The sequence below is a fragment of the Telopea speciosissima genome, chromosome 6, assembly GCF_018873765.1.
Source record: "Telopea speciosissima isolate NSW1024214 ecotype Mountain lineage chromosome 6, Tspe_v1, whole genome shotgun sequence".
Lineage (NCBI taxonomy): Eukaryota > Viridiplantae > Streptophyta > Magnoliopsida > Proteales > Proteaceae > Telopea > Telopea speciosissima.
Genome location: NC_057921.1, coordinates 43,553,744 through 43,580,312, shown reverse-complemented (window position 1 = coordinate 43,580,312; position 26,569 = coordinate 43,553,744). Strand labels below are relative to the sequence as shown.

The 26,569-nt window shown below is 37.8% G+C and overlaps 1 protein-coding gene across 1 annotated transcript in view; it reads right to left on the bottom strand.

Annotated features, from left to right (window-relative positions):
• The window catches only part of LOC122664344 (helicase-like transcription factor CHR28), a 126,586-nt gene extending 106,632 nt beyond the window's left edge, over window positions 1–19,954 (bottom strand). The window contains exons 1-6 of the mRNA XM_043860120.1: window positions 19,765–19,954; window positions 16,055–16,250; window positions 15,359–15,969; window positions 1,935–2,006; window positions 1,763–1,840; window positions 743–1,652 (exon numbers count right to left, since the gene is read on the bottom strand). Coding sequence (XP_043716055.1) covers window positions 743–1,652; window positions 1,763–1,840; window positions 1,935–2,006; window positions 15,359–15,969; window positions 16,055–16,250; window positions 19,765–19,833 — 1,936 coding nt within the window. The 5' untranslated portion in view covers window positions 19,834–19,954. The remainder of the gene's footprint in view (window positions 1–742; window positions 1,653–1,762; window positions 1,841–1,934; window positions 2,007–15,358; window positions 15,970–16,054; window positions 16,251–19,764) is intronic.
• Window positions 19,955–26,569: the final 6,615 nt, after the last annotated feature.

Sequence of the window (26,569 nt, the reverse complement as noted above, 5' to 3'; positions counted from 1 at the left end):
GCCCATATAACCCATTGGATACTCAAAATTAAACATATTAGTCCATTCTTGGTCCAGTTTGGTATGGTTTGCAGCTGGCCTGCTTGTTCTTCTGAACCGCATCACTGTACCTTTGTATTCGTTTTATTATTTCTTTTCATTCCAGCTTCATCTGATAGTTTTTCCATAGTGAACCTAGATCTTGAATCTCTACTTCTCTACTATAAATCCATTATTTCATCACTCAAGCCTCTCCTTGGTTGTATGGGACAGCAATTGCCATCTAATTTCATGTCAAAAGTCCCCTTTGAGATATTAGGTTTATTCCCTACCTCAGTAAGTTCTACCAATAATTACAAAGTGGATGTAGGACATGGAAAGTTGAGATTTGTAGTATCTATCTCATTAAAGAAGCTGGACAAGGGGAAAGTAACTCAGCTTCAATGGGAACTCTTCTTACAATCCAGGGTCTGATGTGGCCAGAGAAATGTTTATGGATGATAAAAGGATACTATTTATGTGGTCTAGGTTTGTCCGATTAAGATTTTAAGCAAGAGTGGTGCTTGACAGGTTTAACAATCTTCAGGTTATTTTGTTAGGATGCTTTGGCTGTAAAAGGGCATTCAAGTAAAATAGGCCTTGCGGTTACTGGAAACCTTAACCTGCACTCTTAGATTAGGAAATATCCTAGATCATCTGAGGTACCAGTACTCTTTCAATGAATAACAATTAATTAATAGAAGGAAGAAACTAAGAAAGTCACCTTTTGTACGGCGCAGCATTATGGTCTTCAGAATTGCTTGAAGTTTCTTGTAACCACTGGGTGCATCTCTGGATATTGGGATCTTTATTTGAAGATAGAAATTTTTATAGACAGCATATGGATCATACTTCAGAAATCTGAAGTAGCTGTACAGATCATCAATTGAATTTTGCATTGGAGTTCCTGATAAGCACCACCTTCTTTTAGCTCGAAGACCACAGCAGGCTCTAGCCACTTGAGTTCTGTGGTTTTTTATGGTTTGAGCTTCATCTAATACCACCCTGAACCAGACAACCCTTGCAAGTGCACCACAACCAAAATCATGAGATGAACCATCAGTTTCCTTTCTACCTTTTTTTCCTTTCTTACTGGTGTTAGACATCTTTTTCCTTTTCTTACTGGTTGAAAATTCTGGAGATAATCCACACTTTTCCCCATTTCTTTGGTCACCATCATCATCATCAGCTAAAGCTTGCTTTGGAACTTCATTAGTTACAATAGAGTATGTTGTGAGAACAACATCATATTTTGCTAGCTCAATAGGATCCTTTGTTCTAGAGCCTCCATGATAGATCAAAACTTTCAATTTAGAACTGTCTGCGACTTTGTCATTCAGTTCCCTGTCCCACTGACGAAGAATACTGGCCGGGCACACAACCAAAGTACCTGCAGAAGGCTTAACCTTACAGAATGCAGGAACAGCATTAACTACCTTTGGAATCTTTTTAACTTCACTCGATTCTCCATCATACTTTATCTTTACAAAATCAGAAACGCCATTATCATCGTCATCATCATCCAAACTCAAGGGTTCAGGTTTCAACGTGCATTGATCATCTGAAGTGTATTTTGACTGCAAACGCATCTGCATTTGTATAAGGGCAATCGTCGATATAGTCTTACCAAGGCCCTGTTAGATAACAACAGGATGAGCCTGAGAAGAATGTTAAGCAAAGACCCAAGAAATCCATCATATATATAGAATAAATTGAGAAATCAGATGAACTAAGAACAAGTAACCTGATCATCGGCCAGAATTCCACCTAAACAATGCGTACTAAGTGTCTCCTTCTGCAGCATCCATGCCAGGGCAATTTTCTGTAAGATAGAATAACATAAAGTCATCTAATTCACAAAATGAAACAATTAATTCCGGTGGAGCAAGAGACTATAAACAAATAAAGTAACATACCTGGTGCCTTAATAGAGGCACCACCAAAAGACCATCAGGTAAAGTAGCTTCTACTTTTGGCTGTGAAAGATCCTGCAACAAACAGCAAGGGAAAGGATCAAATGTTCAATATTGCAAAACTGTATATCACTGAAAATCAGTTCAAATATCATTTGTGGTTGAAAGACGAAACATAGAACAAAAAAACCATTACCTTCTTTCCCAAATTCGGTTTGATTTCTACGTATTGGGGGAGCAGTCATCAGCGGAATTACACAGGTTGAGGTAGTTCGCATTCGCAAATCCCAATTTTTGTAATTCTAGGTTGTGTTGAATGTTGAAAGACCTAGACTATTGATGTAATTGGGGGGATTTGTTATTTTATGATTTAAAATTGTAAAGCTAGCAAGTTGGGGCTTGTTAAGGGTTTGGGATTGTTGTCCTTGCCTTTGTGATCATCAAGGGTTGAAGCAGGAGAGGGTGCTCCTGAGTCGTGTTGCGGCTAGAACTCACCATTCAGGGTTGTAACCCTTGCTCTTGTGTTGGCAAGAGTTAAAGCAGGATAAGGTGTTCCTAAGCCGTTATTGCTGTTAACATATCACTAGTGGATTGAGCCCAGTGAGGGCATTACTCCGTGGATGTAGGCACACTGCCGAACTGCATGGTGATGACAGGATGGATGTACACTATCTGGTAGACTTGGCTACTTTGTGGTAGTGAGGTAGAAGTGTATACGACTATGTGTTTGAGTCAGTGTGTGGGATTGCTAAACTTGGATTGCCCCAGCCAGTCAATATTTGTGATTGTGCATCTGTTTGTGTTAGCCGAAAGTAAAACGGCGTTGTCAATGCGATTATCAACGAGGTTGTGTTGTGAGTGTTGTGGGGCTAGTGTAATTGAGACAATACCATCAGTGTTGGGAATACCAAGGGGGTTCTAGAAGGTGTGTTGGGAATAAGTTTGGAAGAAATTCAATGTCAAACTGGGAATATGAAGTGGCATCAGAGCACCCATGTTCCCTAAGGAGAAAGTCTAACAACTTTAAGGTTTGAACTAAGACTGATAGATGGCAGCTAGAGGACCTCCCGGTTACTAGTAACCATTCTCAATGGGTCCAAATTTGCTTTTTGGACGATCAAGATGCAGGCTTTGGGGTACAATATTTGGTAGACTGTTGCCAAGCGATGTGGAACATCAAAGAAGAAATTCAAAATTGACTCCAAAGCCAAGAACATCATCTTGTCTGGACTTGCAAATAGTGAGAGCCATAGAGTCAAATCATGCAAATCAGCCAAAGAGATGTGGGAAAAACTTTGCAAACTTTATGGGGATGAGCAAAGTGTGGACAGCAGTGTAAGTGATCAGTCAGTAGGTGATGATTCAGCTTCAAATCAGAGGAGTGGTCTTGCAGTCAATCAGATTTAGAGGTTATTGAACCCATTCATGGTTTCTGATGTGACAGAACGCCAGATTATAGATGGTTCTATAGAGTCTGAGGATGAAGAAGTTGAGGGAGTGATTGACTTGGAAGGGGAATTGTTGTCAACTCTTGTGGACTTGAAATTAGAAAGACAAAAATTCAAGAAGTGCAACATAAGTCTCAGAGATGCTGAAAACAATGCATATGGTCTGAGAACTTAACAACGGGAGTTCAAGTATATCATTGAGGAACTTGAATCTCAGATCATTAGAAGGGATGATATATGTTGCAAGCTTGAAGAAAACTCCACCTTGAGAGCACATCTGTCAATAACTTGAGATGTCTTGTACCCTACAGGTGACAAATGGTAGATGTGACCTTCATGTAGATGAAGCTCTTGAAGCACAATTGAGCAAGCAAAGTGAAATATGTACCAGGCTGGAGTCAGAGAACTCAACCTTGATGTAGAAAACCTAGGACCTGTAACCAGTAACTTGAGAGAGAAGAGAAGATGGAAGAAGAATTGATTGTAATGCTTGAGTTATTTAATTGATAGGTAAGCCCCTCTATTTATAATAGACGAGAAATTACAAAGTGACTAAACTAGGCGATGTGGGACTAAAACCCACATAGCCGACATAAACTTAATAATATAAGAAGAATAAAATTACCCCAAAAAGACCAGAATACCCCCATGATATTTTGGATTACATATTCCAACACTCCCCCTCAAACTGGATTATACAAATAAGAGAAGAAGGAAAATCCAGCTTGAACTAAATAAAAAAAGAACTCCATAATAATGCTAACACTCCTCCTCAAGTTGGCGCATACAAGGTACTAATGCCCAACTTGAACAAAATGGGAAAAACTAAGGTGCAGCAGAATCCAGCTTGACATATGAATGCAGCTCCCAAATAAACCTTCAAGAACTTGAAAAAATAGATCTTCAAAACTTGGACAGACTTGATCAGCAAACCGGGACTGGAATGTCTTCCAAAAAAGGCAGCTTTCAACGATCTTCAATAGCTATCCAGTGAGGAATCTCAGATTATCATAGTGACATAGAATCTTGAAGTGAAATAACTAGAGCAGCAAGCAGCAAAAACAAATTGAATCAGGCAGCGAAAAAAAAATTGTATCAACCCAATCGAAAGTCCTCAAATAAGCAACAGCCAAATATCTTCAATACTTCAATCTCCCCCTTACGGCAAACTCAACCCAATAACAAAGTAGATACCCATTGGCAATGGTGAAAACTTTGATCTTCTATGCTTTGCACCAAGTGTTCTTGCAAGTTCTGCTTCTACAATGTCTGCAGGTGTACTGTGCATAATCCCCCCCTCACGCGTAGTACACGTGGACATAACAAAGATAATGTAAAAGATAGGGCAAAAACATAATATTCTAGAATTTTCTAAAAGTGCTATGGGTAATTAAAAAGGAAGGAATGGCAAAATTGTAATTTACCAGAAGTTTTCAAAGGTGTTATGGGTAAATACCAAAGATATGGGATATGAAGGGAATTAGAATTATTGAAAGGGAACGGTGTTAGTAAAAAGGATGGCATGACTGTAATTTGGTGGAAATCCACTTTTAAATACAATCCAAGCCAAAGGGCAAACTGGTAATAAACCAAAATTTTCAAGGGTCAATTGGGTAGTCAAATAGGGGAATGTATTAAAAAGCAATGGCAGTTCTGTAAATAACCAAAATTTTGCAAGGGATTTTGGTAAACAAAAAGCAATGGGATGCAATTGGTAAAATAATGGCTATGGAGAGTGGCTATTGGGTACATAACCCGAATTTTCAAGGGGTTATTGGAAAATAATGAAGCAAGGGGACAAATTTGGAAAAGAATTTAATTCCCTAGTAGAAAGGGTAAACTAGGAAAGGAATGTAAAAAATGGATTAAAGATAATAAGAGATAAATAGAAGGGTATTATCGGAACTCAAAAAAATAAAGTTTTAAGAAACCAATTTGTGAAGGTGTCTTCAACCTTACGACAAAGAATCCAGGGAAAGCTGGGCAGCGGAAACCAGGGAAGAAGAGGAACCAGAGGCAGTGGCAACAGTAACTCACCATGGTGTATGATCTCAATAAGAATACCGCATCAAGAACAGAAAATCGATGAACCAAGAACCAGCCGCACTTCTACCAAGAACTAGCAGCACCATCTCTAACCTCCAACGTGAATCAGAGGCGGAAGTATTATCGTCAATCTCTGGACTCAATAAACACTAGACCACAAAAGCCAACAGTAGAGAACGAGAGCCCATTCAGCAACTTACAAAACCCAACCACAACTCCAAACTCTCATCCTCGCAACCAAGAAGAAGAACAGGCGGTGATCTGCAACCAGACGGAAATTGCACAGCAGGAAACCAGAGTTCGATTGCACAGCAGCAAACCAGGGCAATAATATCACAAATCTGCTGAATCGCATAAGGAGAAAAATAATTCCACACCACTTGCAGTGTCGTCTTCTGCCCCAAACTCGATCAATGGCAGAAAAATAGTATGAGAAAAGAGGGTTTATACCAACCCACTTTCAAAAACTGGAGGGAAATCCGGCGAAAACCAAGGGGATAACTAGGCCGAAATCCTATTTGTAAACTCCTCCAGATCAAGCTTTCATACCTGGAATCCAATCGACTCCAGAAAACCAGAAACGATAGCAGTAGCGATACCAGAAAGGATTCCAGAAATATTCACTGAATAAATCTTCAGCGTGAACCAGTAAAGACCAACAAACGACCGTGGAAGATTTAAAAAAATCGATAAAGATTAAATGGGCAGGAAACCCTAGTTCTTATTTTCTATCTATGAACTAGGGTTTCTCCATTAATTGGAGAACTTTGAAACGACTCTCAAAACTGCAAACCAGAAGAGAATCAATCACTGGTTACAACAGCTCTGATACCATGTAGAAAACCTAGGACCTGTAACCAGTAACTTGAGAGAGAAGAGAAGATGGAAGAAGAATTGATTGTAATGCTTGAGTTATTTAATTGATAGGTAAGCCCCTCTATTTATAAATGAGGAGAAATTACAAAGTGACTAAACTAGGCGATGTGGGACTAAAACTCACATAGCTGACATAAACTTAATAATATAAGAAGAATAAAATTACCCCAAAAAGACCAGAATACCCCCATGGTATTTTGGATTACATATTCTAACACTTGAGAAGTCAACTAGAAGAACAATCTCTTAGGCTCAGTACATTTGATGAATTTGAGACAGAGATAGAGGCACTGAAAAGAAAAGTAGCAGAGTTCCAACAAGAAGAGAGCACGAGCTTGGAAGTGATAAAAGAGTCCAAAAAGATCATTGAAAATTTTGTGGCACAACTTGCTTCAAGTGTTGAGAGATGCAGTGAACTGGAAGAAGAAATTACATCACTGAGAGCACATTTGGCAGATGAGTCACAGAAAGGCAAAGGCACAGTTGAGAGAGCCTTGTGAAAGTAGATAAGAAGAAAATGACACAAAGGCGGAGAAAACAAAGGCAACAGACAAGATGCAGTGAAGAAAGTGGACCACTACCGTATCATATAGGAGCATGTAAGGTCAGGAAGGGATGACCATATCCAACCCCATAAGACTAACCATGCAAGACAAACACAAGATGTATGGCTAGGCAGGAGATTTTTTTTTTTTTTTTTTTTTGGATAGATAGGCCCCAAGGAGATTTGAACTCATGACCTCTTAACAATGAGGTATGGTCTTTGCCAACTGAGCTACCCCTAGAGGTTAACAGAACTTGATTCCAGGCAGGAGAGTTGACAGAGTTCATTTCACCCAGGTCATTCATCAGAGGACAAGAAGGCACATGGTTCCCACAGGTTGGAAGAGACCACAATCCAGAGTTGGCACATATTTTTATGGTTACTGTCATAGGTGCAATGGGTATGGTCATAGGAGAACAAAGTGCAAATATCGAGTTGATGCAAGGAGAGAAAACCCTGTTAGGTGCTTTAAATGCTATGAGTTTGGCCATTTTACCAAATATTGCAACAGAGGTTCTCTACATGATCATCTTCAAAGAGGAAGTCACCAAGTAAGTGGAACCATTAGAAGACAACATTATAGGGCCAGACAGGCAGACAGAACAGAAGGACTTCTGAGAGGTACTCCAATGAGCAACAGTCACAGTCCAGTGAGTATTCTCAAATTGCATTGTGTAGTATGTGGAGAAAGAAAACTATACAAAAGGCACAAGCATAAGTTGAGATACCCAATAAGAAGACTAAGACATCGGTGAGCAGAGTCTGGAAAGTAGAGGGAAATTCAATAGCAAATATCAGTTCATTGGTAATGTAGTCCTAGAATAGGAATTAATCCCACTAGGAACCAAGTAGAACCAAGCTTAGGGTAAGCCTGCTGTTTAGGGCTGATTAGGGGCTATTTTAGGGCAAAATTAGGGTTTAGGATGGGAATTTGGGAATGGGATTTATAGGGTTTTAATCATCAGGTTTAGAGGGTCATCATGATATAAAAATATCTGGATTTGGTTAGGTTTCAAAATTCTGCAGATTTAGGGTTAGGGTTTCGGGTTTTTTAAATTAAGAAAATAGCCAAAACTAGGGTTTTTAATGGGGGTTTAGGGCTAGGCTTGGGATCGAGTTTAGGGCACTATGGGAGGGAGGTTCGATCCTAATATGGGCCTGTTTTGATGGTCCGAAGTGGGAGATCTGTAATTTTAGGGTTTAATGGCTAATGGAACTTTTTACAGAAATTACGGTTGGAGTGATGGGAAGGGGCAGCAACTTGGGTCGAGTAGGGATGGTGTTGAGGGGAGGCTATGGTCAGAATTTGGATGGCTTCTGATAGGTAAGCAGATCTGGACAGAACTGAGATTCAGATCTGGGCAGAATGTAGCAGTCTAGGGTTTATGAGAAATAGGACAGAAAAGAAAGAGGATCGATTGGGGAAGGAAAGAAAGGATAAAACAGAAAATTAAAACCCAAACTTACACTGGATTCCTCCGGCAGCAGCTTGGATTGTTGAAGGATGAAACCACCTTCGAAATAGGGATCCTCCCAGCCGTCACGGCGTAAGGAGTCGCAGGATTCCACCCACCCTTCCACCTTGATAAGCCCACAAGGATGCACACACTCTTAGAGAGCAACAATGGCAGCCAACAAGCAAAAGCTTTTTCATTAATCAAATTCGTGTTCCCGGCTTTGCCGCCTTACAACCTTATATAAAAGACTCAAAAATAGACTTCTACTCTAAAAAGGAAAGGCCTAACCCAATCCCTAACCTATTAGATAACTTAAACTGATTAGGAAACTAAAATAGACTCAAAATAGAGTCCTAATGACTTAAAAACAACTTAAACTACTTAAAATAAAGAAGATTCCCTACTAGCCAATAGGATATAAGAACCTCTTAGCCAATAGGATCACTTCAATTAAATTAGACCAATTGAACCAATTGGATGCAACCAATTCTAAACCGGTTCAATCTAAAAATAGGAAAATAAACTAAGTATTGGGCTAATCCCGTATGCAACCTATATGCCCCTAGTTTAGGCTCATTAAAGTGGCCTAATACATAAAAAACCCTTGGGAACAAAGGCCCAACATGTATATAACCCAACCCTAGGCCTATTTCTAAAGAAATAAGCCCTATTTGGTGATCATTCTGCATCAATTGGTTGCACAGGCAGACTTCAGAAAAGCATGTACGTCAGTTGGCATGACAACAGTGAAGTCTACAGTGGGCAAGCTTGGTCAGAGGCAGAGCAAGAAGCAGAGTAAGAGCAAACATGGCAAGAAGACAACTACAAGGCAGTCAAAACGGAGGCACAGGCAGAAGCTTAGAGCCGTTGGTCAGAGTGTGGAGACAAAAGAACACAGAGGTGCACAAGCAACATTCCTCATTACCCAAGTTGGGTATGGGAGTGAACACATCTCCCAAGCATTGAGGTGCACTACGGTGTACATGGAGAGGGGGCGCTCACTAAATGTTATATTAGTGCCCCCAGGTGGACTCTGGTAATAGCAATAAGAGTCCTAAGTGTATAATACTTGGAATCATCAATGGACACCATATGTACAATTCCTTTGTGATTCTTACATCTTGGATGAGTCAATCATCAGATGAGGAGAGGTACGGTTATGCTGAGGAAAGTGCAGACTTGATGAGGTATCGTGATGCAGTTGTCTTAGCCTGGCTGGACCGACATGACCTACTTTGGAGGCCCAAACCAAGTGGTCCTAAACCGGTCTTCTGGTCTAGCAAGGGCCGGTAGTTTACTTAGGATGCAATATTTAGTTTAGCTTATTTTATTTCATGGGTAGATTACGTAGGAATTTCTTGGGTAGTTTTCTTTTCTTAGATATGGTTTATTTTGGCAATTTCCTCTTTAGGTTGTTTCCATTTTAGTTAGGTTTCTATTCTTATGCAAGACTATTTTCTATATTCATTGTAATCGTAGGAGAGTACAGATTTGAAGTTTGAAGAATTGAGTTTGAGTTTATGAGTGTGGCTATGGTTATGTGACACTCTCCCCCCCTTCTTGCTTATGTGAATCTCTCCCTCCCCCTGCAATTCTGATTTTTTCCAGATTTGTCCTCTCCTCCTAACCGGCCCTCCACCAAATTGGTATCAGAGCCGAAGGATCCATCACCTTCTTCATTAATCTCTTTCCTTCCCTTCTGTCGAACCTAACACAATACAGTGAAGAACGGAAACGCAAACAACAATCACACAATACGCACAAGGATTTACGTGGTTCGGCAAGATTGTCTACGTCCACGGTGAGATGAGATCTGTTTCACTATCAATGGAGAATAGGGTTACAGTCGCTCATCCTCACACCTCTCTCAGATTTTCGTTATAGAGAAAAGAACTCTCACTACATGTTTATAGCAAAACCCTATACAGGAAATTTACTGAAATACCCATATAGTTCTTAAAAAATTTCCTCGGGGGCTGCCGCCCCCAAACGCCCTCCATACCCCACAATAGTCCGAAGCGGGTCACGAAGGCTCCACACAGCAGTCAACACCTTCTGTTTCTCCTCCCTCTGTACAATCCCCACCTTCCCCATTTGTTTTTCCCACTATGACAGCAGATAAACCATCTAAAAAAAATAAAATAGTCGAAAGGTTGTTTTACCAACCCACTGCTACCGCTGAAACCCCAAACCTACTCCCCTTTGACTCTACTGAAACCCAACATCAGCAACCCACCTTGGAATTCCCACCGCCAAACCCCTACCCCATCTTGGTAACCCCTCTTCTTTCCTTCTTTCTTTGATCAAACCCCCTCCTCGACTCTAGGGTTCCACCGATTTAACAAAAAGAAAAAGGGTGAATGGAAAAGAGAGCTGATGCAGAATGATCACCAAATAGGGCTTATTTCTTTAGAAATAGGCCTAGGGTTGGGTTATATACATGTTGGGCCTTTGTTCCCAAGGGTTTTTTATGTATTAGGCCACTTTAATGAGCCTAAACTAGGGGCATATAGGTTGCATACAGGATTAGCCCAATATTTAGTTTATTTTCCTATTTTTAGATTGAACCGGTTTAAATTGGTTGCATCCAATTGGTTCAATTGGTCTAATTTAAGTGAAGTGATCCTATTGGCTAAGAGGTTCTTATATCCTATTGGCTAGTAGGGAATCTTCTTTATTTTAAGTAGTTTAAGTTGTTTTTAAGTCATTAGGACTCTATTTTGAGTCTATTTTAGTTTCCTAGTCAGTTTAAGTTACCTAATAGGTTAGGAATTGGGTTAGGGCTTTCCTTTTTAGAGTAAAAGTCTATTTTTGAGTCTTTTATATAAGGTTGTGAGGGGCAAAGCCTTGAACACGAATTTGATTAATGAAAAAGCTTTTGCTTGTTGGCTGCCATTGTTCTGCTCCCGTGCTCCTTGTGAGTGTGCATCCTTGTGGTTCTATCAAGGTGGAAAGGGACTGTGGAATCGGTTGACTCCTTACGCCGTGGACGGCTGGGAGGATCTTCTTCAAATTCGAAGGTGGCTTTATCCTTCACAACTATCGAAGCTTGCTGCCAAGTGGAATCTTGATAAGTTTGACGCCAAAATTCTTCTTCTAATCCTCTAATCCTTTTCCCCAATTGATCCCCTTTATTTTTGGTTTGAATCCCATAAACCCTAACTCCATTAAAGCCCAAAACCTGCAACTCAATTCTGTCCAGAATTGCAGAATTTCAAAACTCATCCAAACCCTAACTTTTTTATACCATATTGACCCCCTAGACCTGCCCATTAATACCCTGTAAACCCCATTCCCAAATTCCCATCCTAAACCCTAATTTTGCCCTAAAACAGCCCCTAATCAGCCCTAAACAGCAGACTTACCCTAAGCTTGGTTCTACTTGGTTCCTAGTGGGATTAATTCCTATTCTAGGACTACATTATTTTGGTATCAGAGCCATGGAACAGCATGGTAATCAAGTAGTAAGTCCATCAGCAGATCCTATGGCTGCTATGTTGGAATTGTTCCAGAAATTTGCTGCTGAACAAAGGGCTGCATATGAAGCCATCCTGGATAGGTTGCAACGATTGGGAGAACAAAGAGTAACCCCGCCGGAGATTACAGGGGATAGACTCGGAGGTTCCGGAGAAGACACAGACAGGTATAGAGAACACATATTTTCATTGCCAAAGGAAGTTGAAAATAAATCTGAAGTGGCGAGATAATTGTGATGAAAAGAACGTGATAGCCCCTATAGCTTCAAAGATGGACAGTCAACATGTAGAAGACCCTCATCAAGTGGTCAATGTCGAAGAAATCAAGGAAGACAAAGCGGAAACAGCGAAGATGAAGAGGTGGTTGAGAATACTCCACAGAAGGCAAGGACCTTCAAGATGCTGTTCTTGAAGAGGTGAAGCTTGTGTCTCATGCATTAGATGAGAAGGTTGCTAACGCCGAAGACTCTATGGGCGAGACATTGACATTCTGTCTGATTCGAAAGCGAACACATAGAGTTTGTTCGCAACCATGGTTCTTCAAGAGAAAGCTCCGCGCTTTGGAGATTTTATCCCCAATGTTCCTGCTTCACCGGAATTCTGTTTGGGGATGGTCAAAGCCTGCTGGTCACATGTTGATTCCCCCTCATCACTACAAAATTCGAGGACGAATTTTTCAAGTTGGGGAGAGTTGATGCGAGAATGATCACCAAATAGGGCTTATTTCTTTAGAAATAGGCCTAGGGTTGGGTTATATACATGTTGGGCCTTTGTTCCCAAGGGTTTTTTATGTATTAGGCCACTTTAATGAGCCTAAACTAGGGGCATATAGGTTGCATACGGGATTAGCCCAATATTTAGTTTATTTTCCTATTTTTAGATTGAACCGGTTTAAATTGGTTGCATCCAATTGGTTCAATTGGTCTAATTTAAGTGAAGTGATCCTATTGGCTAAGAGGTTCTTATATCCTATTGGCTAGTAGGGAATCTTCTTTATTTTAAGTAGTTTAAGTTGTTTTTAAGTCATTAGGACTCTATTTTGAGTCTATTTTAGTTTCCTAGTCAGTTTAAGTTACCTAATAGGTTAGGAATTGGGTTAGGGCTTTCCTTTTTAGAGTAAAAGTCTATTTTTGAGTCTTTTATATAAGGTTGTGAGGGGCAAAGCCTTGAACACGAATTTGATTAATGAAAAAGCTTTTGCTTGTTGGCGCCATTGTTGCTGCGCTCCGTGCTCCTTGTGAGTGTGCATCCTTGTGGTTCTATCAAGGTGGAAAGGACTGGTGGAATCGGTTGACTCCTTACGCCGTGACGGGCGGGAGGATCTTCTTCAAATTCGAAGGTGGCTTTATCCTTCACAACTATCGAAGCTTGCTGCCAGTGGAATCTTCAGAAGTTTGACGCCAAAATTCTTCTTCTAATCCTCTAATCCTTTTCCCCAATTGATCCCCTTTATTTTTGGTTTGAATCCCATAAACCCTAACTCCATTAAAGCCCAAAACCTGCAACTCAATTCTGTCCAGAATTGCAGAATTTCAAAACTCATCCAAACCCTAACTTTTTTATACCATATTGACCCCCTAGACCTGCCCATTAATACCCAGAAACCCCATTCCCAAATTCCCATCCTAAACCCTAATTTTGCCCTAAAACAGCCCCTAATCAGCCCTAAACAGCAGACTTACCCTAAGCTTGGTTCTACTTGGTTCCTAGTGGGATTAATTCCTATTCTAGGACTACATTAAGAGCAAGGTTACGCATACACAAAAGAAAAAAAGAGAGGAAGAGACGAGAAGAGCAAAGAATCAAAAAAAAGACACGAGAGGCCTCATACCTAGTTTCAGACGACACCACCTCTGGTCCTAACATCCACCGCCGGCAAACAAAATCCCTTGGACTGAGTGATATTTCCATCAAATTGGACGTTGCTCCTGTCGCAGTTACATTTCTTTCCTGGTTCAAGCTTCAGTGCGAATCAGCTCTAACAGCGACAGCTTCCCTCAAAGCTTGTACCATGAAAAGTGTCAAAGTTACAATTTGAAGTTCGCATTCTCGTTGGCCCTTTGTTTCGACTGCAAAGTCGACTCCCAGCCCCATCGTCTTCCTCAGCTTCCGCCATTTTCCTCACACTTTCCCCCTGGTTCCAGTAATAGTAACACCCCCTCCCTCTTTTGTTCAATTGATTCCCTTCCCCTAGCCGCTTTGCAATGCTTCACTAAAACTAAAATCCGAAGGTCGTTTTAAGTCCAGATTGGACATGGTTTTTTCGTTATTCTCAAAACACGACTCAGAACGTTAATATGCATTGAGAAGGAAGTTCCGATAAGCAGAAGACCCCCTTTATTGCTGTTGAAGATGCTCTGATCGTTATGATACATACTTTGATGTTGTGTGCACGTTGGTGGAAAAGGGTTTTGATGATGTGCACGATTGCATTGATGCTCGTAGCGCATGTAGTTTGATTTCTACGCATCGGATGAGCAGTCATCAACGGGATTACACAGGTTGAGGTAATCTACATTCGCAAATCCCAATTTTTATAGTTCTAGGTAGTGTTGAATGTTGAAAGACCTACACTATTGATGTAATTGGGGAGATTTGTAATTTTATAATTTAAAATTGTAAACCTAGCATGTTGGGGCTTGTTTAGGGTTTGGGATTGTTGTCCTTGCCTTTGTAATCATCAAGAGTTGAAGCAGGAGAGGGTGCTCCTAAGTCGTTGTTGTGGCTAGAACTCATCATTCGGGGTTGTAACCCTTGCTCTTGTGTAGGCAAGAGTTGAAGTAAGATAGAGTGTTCCTGAGCCGTTGTTGCGGTTGAAAAATCACTAGTGGATTGAGCCCAATGAGGGCATTACTCTATAGATGTAGGCACACTGCCGAACCACGTATACCTTGTCTCCGTGTGGTTTGATTATTATTGGGGATATTTTGAAGTGCATGGTAATAACAGGATGGGTATGCACTATCTAGTAGACCTCGCCAGTTTGTGGTAGCGAGGTAAAAGTGCATTCGACTATATGTGGGACTGGTCAACTTTGGATTGGCCCAGCCAGTCAGTATTTTTTATTGTGCATTTGTGTGTGTGTGCCGGAAGTAAGACAACATTGTCAGTACGATAATCAACGAGGTTGTGTTGTGAGTGTCGTGTCGTTAGTGTTGATTGAGACAGTGTCATCAGTGTAGGGAATACCAAGGGTGTTCTAGAAGGTGTGTTAGGAATAGGTTTAGAAGATTTTTTGTGACCATGATTCATCATCCCCCCCCCCCTCTGTGTCAACCTAGGAAAAGAATATCATTTTGCATTCCCCTAGGATTCCTTCCATTTTGTTCTTTTTAAATAGTCTCAATGTAATCATTTTTTCCACTAAGATGGAAAAGGATAGATCATAAGCAGTTCACTGTGTTCAGAAACAATAATAAATCATTTGATTTCAAACAACAAAAATTAATTCAAAAGGTTTACTGTCAAAACGGTACATAATATACACATAATAAGAGCATGGGAAAAGATCCACAGTTCAACATCCCATGATGACGTTATCTAAGTCATGGAAATGATAAATTAACAAACTGGAAAATACCTGTAGAGCTGCTTGAAAAATAACTCTCTCGTCATTCTCTGCAGACCTTTCTTCTCCCAAATGAAGATGATATGCAGGATCACTTGAACTACTGTACAGTGAACTAGTAGACTTGACCTGCATCAAAGATGGTGGTAGAAGCCTACTTCCTCTATTTTCATACATAATAACATCATCGTCATTATGATAGGATTGATAGGATTTGCCATGATTATCTGGTATGTAACTGCTAGTCCCATTCTCCAAAGAAGTTTTTGATTTAGTACTTGGTGCAGATTGATTAAGAGACGGTGGAATAATTCTCCTTGAATTTTGTTGGGATAAAACCTTTCCAGAAGCTGTACCAAGCATCTCATTATTTCTGGAATCAGTTGCCATTCCAAGATTTTCAATGTCTACAAAATTCATTGGCTGACTTGTATTTCCATTTTTTATGGAGTATTTAGCATTATCCATCAGGGAACTCTCCTGATTTGAAGTTTTTCCCTGATCACTATAACTTGGAATCATTTGGAGTTTACTCCTTGAATAGTGATCACGGTTTGCAGATCTTTCGTTAGAAGGTGATGCTCTTTCAAGCAATAAAGGCTTTTGAGAAGATCCATTATAACCTGCATATTGAAGCAACCACTCAGTGCCTATAACAAATAAAACCTCACAGTTAGAGAATATTTTCCATAAGACATTAATATCTACATGTGGAGGTTGAAGCCTGTGAAGGAATCATCCTTGGAATCGGTGAAGTAGAAAATCCCGCAGCAAGTGAGGTTTCCTTTTCAATACTGACTTCATTTTCACTATCTGAAGAGGTTATATCTATAAGATCCATCGAATTTGAACAATGCCCTTCTGCAGAAAACTTAATACGAGAAATCCTGGATAATAGCCCAATCTGCAATTGAAAAATATCATCAATATCTGACCATTAACCAGAAACATCAAACAACAGGTTTCATAAAGGAGAACCGACAGTGCGAAGGTCTAACCCCCAAGACAGTGCAATTTCTCAAAATTAATCTGCAAATCCATCCCTCCAAGAAAGAGAAGCATCTCCGAGGGGAGTCAAAGAGATCATGCAGAGGATGCACGGGCAGTTGCATCTACTGAGATTGCATACTGTTTTCTTGAGAAATTGCAAATTGATGGGAAAAAACCTCACTGGATCAGAGTCCACAATGAATCTTTAAGTTAATGCAATTTCAAGAAATTGTGTTAATATTTGTAAATGTTCATATAATTGGCAACAGAAAAAAGCTGATTTCAAGTAAAAACCGACTGGAGGAAGCAATAAACTTATAGTTTCAACAGTTTGAGAATCATAGTTGTCTTTTTGGCCAATAAGAATCAATCATCAACCATCACATATTCCTGGATATTCCAATCGGATAACAATTCTTAACATATAGCATAAGCTATGCTACTGGTAAATTTCAAAATAGGAGCCACAACATATTTGACACAAGTGAACAATGACAGCAACAATGGCCGGCACCAACATGGGTCCGAACTCTCTAGTAAATTCATATATAAGCTTTTTTATTTTCTTTTCATTTTTTTCACAGAGGGGAGAGAAGGCTGAACATCCCTACATCCATCAACCAGCGTTCCAAATGCTTCTCTTATAGCTTTTTTCTTCAATAAATTAAAAAGATCATACCCAGTGCACGAGGCTCCCACTACTGCAGGGTCTGGGAGGGGCATGCATACACAGCCTTACCCCCACTTTTTTGTGGAGACTCTGTTTCCTTGTTTGAACCCGCAACCACCAGGTTGCAATAGAGCAATACCGTTGAACCGAGGCCCGCCTTCAATACAAGATCATGCTTCTATAGATAAGATTATGTTACATGGATCCAGTACATGATCCGGTATAAGTATGTCATGAGGAGTCAGATCCACCTGTTCCCCAAAACGTAAAATATGGGGATGTGTCCAAAAATGGATGCAGGTCCTGGGACTCAGCTGAAGTATATATAGAAGGGGATTTGATGTGTCAAAAAATGGGGAAAATGTGTCAAACTTCTTTTTTTTTTTTTGGTAATGATGTGTCAAACTTCTTCACTGCCATGTCCAAGTGTTAGACATTTGGGAACATGTGGGACACATTTCCCATACTCATACCAATGTTATGTCATGTCCATACATGTACTGAGGTACAAGAAATGTCTAGTGAACAGAGGGAAAAAAGTACTGAAGATTCAAAGAGATACTCCGATATGACATTACAAGAAAAGGGCAATCAATGCTCTCTACAGTCGGATGCAGAAATCTAGGGAACCAAATGTACAAAGAAGTATCATCTAACGGGAGGTCTTTCCAGAATCTGAACCTATCCTTTTGCCCTACATCGTACGTATATAATCAGAGTGGGAGAGACAGCCAGTAAGCTTAATGCTTTTGCAAAGGACTCCTAAGGGTGCTATGCAAAGAATATGTATCCAACCCACACTCTTGGGTCCTGTACTGAAATGACCAATCACTAAAGGGCCAAAGGGATTTTTGCTCGGTGAGGAATCTCCAGTTCTCCATAATCACATTTATTAAGCAAGAAGTAAGAATGTGTTCTTCCTTTTGTAAGACACTAACTATGTAGAGTCTTTTGTTTTTCAATTTCATATGCAATCATTCTTGGCTTGGATCACGTATAGAATTTTTTTTATTTTTTTTTGGGGGGGGGGGAGTGGGGGAGGGAAGAGGACTGAACTGGATTGGATCAATCCATGTAGGACCATTAGATCCTATCAAAAGATTGAGCAATTCATCCCAATCTAGAACATGGAATCAGCTGGGATGAATCTAGACCCAATCCTGATCCTTGAATGCAACATGAAGACGACCAGAAAAGTATACTTTCAAGTAAGAGAAAAGAAGCAGATAGTGTGAGAGAAGATATGACCTCAGAAAAAGGGAAAGACAGAAGTAGATTCAATTACCCCTACTGAAAATAGGTCAGACAAGGAATGATGGTGGTGGAGGTTGAAATGTTAACATCAATTATCTATATTCAAGCAACTCGATCAATCTTGCAATTCAAGCGTATACAAGTTTATTTTGTTTCCAAACACCATTACACTTAATCGATTTCCAAAGACAAATCTAATAGTCTCTCACCAAACAGTTTGCAATTTTCTTCCTCAAAGGGGTACAGAAAGAGTTAGACCTTAACAACCAAAAACCAAGCATATACAAAATTCTAGCTTGCAACGAATATATCCACAAACACAAACCAATTCTAGAATGCTGACTGAATCACATTATTATATTCGCTCACCCTGAAGTAATAGTTACCCAACAAATTCGTTAGTGTCAAGCTGAATATACCAAACAAATAACATCTAACCATCACCTTTATGGATAGATTGGATGTGAGAACAAATTCCACCATTACGCCATCAGGTTTGCATGACAGAAACAAGTCAAACAACAGGACTTAAAATAGTTAACAAGTACCAAAAAAGAAAGCTTATAATATCCAAAAACAGCTAATTCCATCTCTCTATTGCATAAATAGTTTTCTATTCTCTCAATTTTCAACATCACCTTCCAATCCTATGTTTCACGAATACTAGTGATCCAAAATTCCATAGCCACTTTACCATGGGATCTCCTAGACTGCCCATGATGTCACATTATGTTGCAGTGCCTTTAGATAACTGATGGCATTTTTTTTATTATTTCAGATTATTTTTTGTTTTGTTTTAGAACTGCATTTTACATCAATGAATAATGTTATACTGATGCTACCACAGAATTGAACAGCGACATTCCATGACCAAGTGTCATGAGCAACCATAATCCCAATTTTCATCAAGACATGTTTACATCTGCCAATCAAGAGTTAGAACACTTCCAGACCAAGTTTCCAAAGCATTAGACTAAAGAAAAACCTTTGTTCAATCAAAAGTCCAATGCATTAGCTTATGTAACCTATCCAAATAAGCAACATTGTCTATTGTAATTTTTCATCATGAATGCAGCACAGAATTTCTCTACAGACTTCTAGAAAAAAAAAAAAAAAAAAAAACAGAAGCGACCAACTAAACTGACTGACACAGAGGAGCATTACCACTTCTAGTGATAGAACATAACAAAACCCTAACAAAAATTTATCACAAATTCCAACAACAAGGACATAAAATCTATCAAAAAAATTACAACTTCACACTCCTACCCCACCCCCCCCCCCCCCCAAAAAAATATTAAAAAAAATACAAAAATAGAAAGAAAAAAAAATTACCAAATAAAAATAAAATAAGTAAAACATTAAACCGAAGGAATAGAACATGCAATTGAATTTCGCAGGAGAAATCGAAGTCCAGACTACAGAACCTAAATCAATTGTTAGAAAGAAAAAAAAAAAAAAACCCAAATTTTAAAATGCAAAAGAAGTGGAGAATTGAACTTACACCGCGAAGAAGTAACCAGAAATCCAGATTACTTTCCCGCAGATGAAACAAACAACCGAAGAGAAACATAAAATCGACTGGCTTGAGCGATCCTTAATTCAAATATCAACATAAAAAAAAGGTTTTCGAAACGCTAATATCTACTTTAAATAACGGCTAATCTGATTCCCTAAAACTACAAAAGAAATAAGAGAACTGGTTTTCGAAGGGGGGAGGTGGTGGTGGGGGTGGGAAATTTGCGGCTTTACCGTACGATACGATTCTACGACTAACATGCGCAGTTGCAGCCGGCCACGTAGTAAACATGCGCCGGGTGGTTGATTGAGTGATTGATCCAACCAGACCAGACCAAACCAAATCACTCGACCAACCAGACCATCATCGGGTAGGCTAAGATAATGGTAGCTCATTAGCCTAGTGGAAGTGTGGACCAAGAAGCAACTCATCATGTCATATACTTACTCTGCTAGTCTGATGCTCTTCAAGGCATGGTTCGTAATCTCGGATCAGATCGGTATTGGCTTAGACCGATCCTACCTAGTATTAGTGGATTCTTTCTTGGATCGGTCAACTTGGTTGGATCACTTGAATCTTAGGATCGGATCAATCATTACGATTCTAAAATGGTTCGTAATCTTTAAATCGGATCAGTATCAATCGTGATTTTTTGATATAATTTTAATTTTCATAATTTTTAATATTTTCTGAATGATACTAGCCTATGCAAAACCGATCCAAAAAAATCTGATTTTTGTCTTTCTTTATTGACACAGACCGATTTTGACTGAATCAGGATCGATATTGGATCGGCACCAGCTCTGACCGATCCCGATATTACAAATCATGCTTCAAGGAAACAATTTCCTTGCCACTTGGTATGGTTTGGTTTGGTCTGATTTGATTTGATTGAGATGGGTGAACCTGTTCAGTGCATTGGGGCTGGGGGTTTGGTTCTATGAACTGATTTGTTTTAAAACTGGTCTAATGAGCTGATCTGGTGTAGGGACCATGTAGCCAATTGTCTTCCTGGATCTATTTCTCACCACGTGGCTGTTGTGCTTAAGTTTGTCACCTATTGCTATTCGCTTATTAGTCATAGAGTAGGTTTCAAAGCAAGCAGAGTTCTTCACATGGGTGGGTAGAATTTGAAATATGTCCCAAAAGTCAAAATATTTAACAATTAGACTGCATTAATGTCACAGCTGTTTGTGATCTGCCGTTTTGTCACAAGCAGATCAAGATCATCCATTTTTGGCTCTCCATCCGGACTGTCAATTTACAAATCTTAAAAATCATCGACCAAATTTCTATATAACCTTTTAAACAATGAAATTTCAAATATAAAACTCAATACATATATATTGTGTCACCCATTACTTCTGTATAAATTAGTCCATATTTTTTATGTTACCTAGTGAGTTTAAGAGAATTCTTTCATGAAACATATTTATTAAGATATAATGTCAATAGTTTTTGAACTCCTTGATACTATGTTTTTTTAAAAGAAATCTAGCTATGGTGTCAAACGGGACAATAATCGGGACGGTTCCTTATCGATTTTAATCCCAAGGAGACCAATCCTAGAACTGTCTCTATAATAATAAATGATCTTAAAACTTGTATCGGATATCGTTTAATAACGAGGGGCATAATTTCAGTTCCTTAATGATTATGGATACTCAAAGCCTAAAACCCTTAAATATAAGTGTTTTTTTGTAATTACGACATAACTCGTTTTGGTTCTTTAACAATTTTGGGCCCTCAAGGTCTCAAACAATCAAATATAAGTGTTTCTTTGACACTTATAACCCTTAACTTTTCTTTATAACTACAACAAAACCCTTGTATAAGTTATACCAATTATGTATTGACTAATCCTATTGGTTGTTGTGTTTAAGACCCATTGGGAAACCCATACTATCCCATTTAATAAAGGATCCCAAACTTAGATTTCTAGAACTGTCTCATTTAATAATGGGATAGATCGATTTTAGGTTTTAGAGAATCAATTCCAAGATAGGTCTGGTTCTAATCCCAAATTAATACTCTTACATGTAACTAGATCAATTTCTTACAAATAAATGAAAAAACCTAAGATATTGTATGACCCAGGGAGTGTGTTCAGTTTTTTATGCATATCTCTGTTTCAATATTTAACAATGAAACTTTTGTAATTATAAAGACTAAACATATGGTGATAAGGTTGTTTGCTTGGTTGGCTAGCAAGGCTAACAGTGAGAAACTCCGTAGAGCAGATTTTGATGATGTTATAGATAATTTGTTTTCTTTACTTAATTTTTTATTTCATTAAAAAAATGACTGAGTTTCCTTTCACCCACGGTGAATAGGGTCCCATTCATAGAGGAGCAGGAGAGGACGAAAATGGGTATCAAGAGGGTATTTTGGAACATACTAAAACCCTAGGAGGCATTTGTGAGGCCTAAGATGGTGGGTGAACTGTCCTCTATGAGTGGAGGAAAAAATTTTCCAAAAAAAAAAAAACACTAAAATAGTTTACTCCATTGAGATAATGGATTTTTTGTTGAATACCTATTGGAAAAGTACATTTTCTAAGCAATTCAACACATTTGTAGCTCTCCATTAAGCATCATCAAAGTAATATAAGTAGTAATTAATATTCTCAACTAGGGATATAAATCTATCTGTTCTGACATTATACTCATTCAAAAAATTTGCATATTGAATTCATGTTCAAAATTAATCCACTTATAGTTACAAAGATAAATATTATTATCAAATAGTAGAGGTTTTTTTCCTTTTCTGGACTTACAATGTTAATAGTTGCATATATATATATACCTAGGTTGATTTAGATATTGCAAGATCTTTGTAGTGAAACTACTCTCTATTAAACTATTGTTGGCATCTAAAATTTGTTGAGACAGCTTTCAATTGTTTTTGTGAAGAATGTTTGGAATAAAACTAACCAACTCGAAAGGCCCTTGGTAGAAGGTTCCATTTAATTGATCATGATACCCTCTTTGTAATTAATTTAAACTCACATGCATTTGGTTTCCTTTAGTCTTAAAGTTCAAACTAAGAACCTTAGACCTGATATATTTTTCTACCTAGTAGACTCAATCTTCTCTCTTAATTATGGAAATTTAAAGATATATATATGATGCTTAGAATGATTAAATTCTTGACAAACCTAACCCCTACTTGGTTTTCCAAATTTCCCTTCACAAGTAAATCACCATAAACTCTCTTATAATTCTCTGATATTTATTTATCTATTTGGGGGGAGGGGCTACGTAAGAATCAACAACACTATATTGCAACACATCACCTAGTAAGGTAAATTCTTACTCCCCCCCTAGTTTTTTTAAAAAATATTTGGGCTAAAACATGGACCATCCTATAGGAAGTTCTGTTTCAAATTAACATCTCAGTTCAGTTACTGGTCAACAAGTTCACCTAATGGTAAAGAGTAAATCTATTTTCTAGTCCTTTAAAGTGTGAGAAATAAAGGGTTTGATCACTATAGTTTTTATGAGAGATTATATGTATCTTCAAAGAAAACCATACATTTTGATTTTTAAAAAGGAGCGTAAAAAGAGGAAAAACTCAAGGAAAGATAACGCACTCTATTATATCATTTAATATATAATTTGCATATCCAAAACAACATAATACATAACCACAATACTCTTCCAAATGCAAATCTTAATATTTAGAGAATATTTCAACTTCAATTATTTTTCTTTTACAACACCAAGGTTTTGACTTTGATATGACCTCCACAGTACTCTTCTAAATGCAAATCTTAATATTTAGAAAATATTTCAACTTCAACTATTTCTCTTGTACAACATCAAAGTTTTAATTAAATCTTAATGTTTTTGTAATTTTAGTACAAACTAACAAGTATGTCTTCTTAATAGGACACCATTCTTCAAGGAATTAAGTAAAAATCAAAGACATTAACAAGCATTTCAAAGATATTTTTTATATTGTATCATATTCAATGTCACTGAATGTGAGATACATGTAGAAAGCATAAAGATAGAATTGACTTTCTATGTAATACACAAGTACAAGATGATAATATTATTTCTAGACCGCAAATAAATATAGTTATGGAAGTCTTTGATCTTATAATTAACTCAAGTACTACTATGCAAATAAAGATAGAAGTTTTGTATATTCACTATATTCTTGTATTGACCAAAATTTTTTCTTATCTACTAGAAGTATTTTTTTATTATTCATATTTCATAAGTAATTTCATGCATTTAAAATAACTATCATATTTTTAAAAGGCAAAACATATTTACGGATCTAAAACAATTCATCTTAGATAAAGGTGAAAGAAATTGATCTTTAACATTGTACTTTTCATTATATGAAAACCAAAAAATGTTAAAAAAAAAAAAAAACTTATTAATAGGGCAATTCTTATTCTACTGATCCAGTTTGTAAACCTGTACATCTAAATGGTATTAAGGTATTTTACTTTTCTAATCACTTAAAAGATCTTAATATTAAAAATTAAAAATCTATAAGTAGGTCTTTTGAAGAAACCATTTCATTGGTCTAATGGATTTATTCTTTTGATATATCATTTTCTTTTCATCTAGCCTAAATATCAAGGGAGAAAACTTTAGCTGTAATGTTTTCATTAGAAACTACAAAAATTGTACTTGGATCAAATTTTTACGGACTAATGATTATGGTAGAGACTCAATAGATATAAATTTCTTATTTTCCTTTGCCAATTATCATCTAAGAGAGATTTTTCTTTTTCCAACTCTTAGCTTTTAAACATAGAAGAACCTCAAAACTTTTTAGATTTGTGGATTTGAAAAAGGACCTTTAAGTCTATCATATCTTTTTACAACAGTTTTTGTTTTTTATGACACCAACAAAAAAAAAAAAAAAAAAATTTTGTAATTCACTTGTGCAATTTATTTTAAAAGATTCAATGTTAGATCATAGTTGAATAACATGTAATCATGAATCTATCGATGTCATAATAAACCCATAAACCTATGATGTACAAAAAATTAGGTATTCATTCCAACAACAATAGGATGATGAAAAAAAGAAGAAAAATACCTCTTTTGTGCCAAGTTCTTCGATCCTCCCTAACCTTGAATCTAACCTATTCTTAGCAACAGCTCAAAAGAGTTTTGCCAATTTTTTTATATTCACAGCCATGAACAAGGTGTGACGAAGAAAAAGAGGAGTTAGACGCTTTTGGAACAATCCCACCCTTCTTTTTTATTTTTATGATACAGAACAATCACACCCTTCAAAGATGCTTAAAATATATTTGGGTATAAAACATATACAGATCATATCAAACAACTAAGCATTGGACTGAAAATAGAAGTCAGTCAGCTGGATATAAATTCTTCTTTTTTATTGGAATATATGGTAAATCAATATGTATCGAACTATATCTCCCCAAAAATCTTGATATTTAATTCCTTGATTCAGATGGCAGACAACCTACCATGCCAAAATAAACATCTATCTTGGGTAAACATGTTGGCGACAGCGGAAGCGGTACGACACCGAATACATAATAAAAATTATAGAGATAGGATCTCAATGAACACATGTAATAATAAATTAATCACTGGGATGAGTAGGTTACCTAGAATGCATGCACTGATGGTACGTTCCTCCAAAGGAATGCAACGCAAGAGTATGATCACCAAAATTTTACTCCAACTCCAATAGCAGAAACCCTAGCTTGAGGAAGAAGAAGACTTTCTTTTTTCTCTCAATTATTGAGAATAATTATGTTTCCACACCTAGGGTTTGAACTAAGCCTCTCTTTAAATAGAAAAGCCTTAATTAGGAGATTACAAATCAATAGTCAAGATCATATCAAGCGGTATAATCCTAAAGGGTAGTTCTTTAAGTTATCCTATTTGCACAAAAAAAATCTCTACACTTTAAGTTTTTCTTAATTGCACAAAAGAACATCTCTACGAAAGGCATAACCTGAAAAACCCCCTATGGTAGAAACTTTCAGTACACTTTCTCCCCACACTACCAACATCCACAATACACCCTCACAAGTATATAAACAAAACATCCCGCCAAAATTGCAAGTGCACTGCATAAGTAACCGTGAGTATTAGGACCAATGATCAGTCAAATTATTTGAAACTTCTTTCAAATAATAATATCTAATATTACTGAGGCCTCGGATTCCGATCGATCATTATTCGATAATTCACATACTTGGATGTTCACCCCATTGAGGAGTGAAACCTTATTGAGGAACACCTCCATTCACGCATATAAATCATTCAACGAGCGTCCAATGTTTAGTTAGTCCTGTCGGCAGACATCAAGCATTGGATCACCACAATTGTATGAAATATAAGCGCAACAATAAGTGCCTCTCAGGTATGGAAAAAAATAACTACCGAAAATTCCTCTTGCGAATACAATGACGGTAAACCAAATCGAAAATTCCAATGGATCAATGTTCAACAAAGTTAAGTGTCCACATTTATATTTTCATGCTAATCTCTATTTTAGGGAAATATAAATGTGGCAATCTTAGAACAAGGTGCCCAAATCTGTCCATAGTTGTAAACTAATAACGGTAAAAGTGGACAATTGCACATTATCAAAATAATCACAACAAACACATGAATATGAAAATGTATTAATTAATTTAATCATATTAAATTGGGTTTGATGGACACATATATCTGTAGACATTGAATTTTGTCACCCCCCGACGATGATGACAACAGGACACGGACAGACATCTGTATCTCTCTCAAGAAAGACTCTTGTCCCTACATCTGAACCAAAT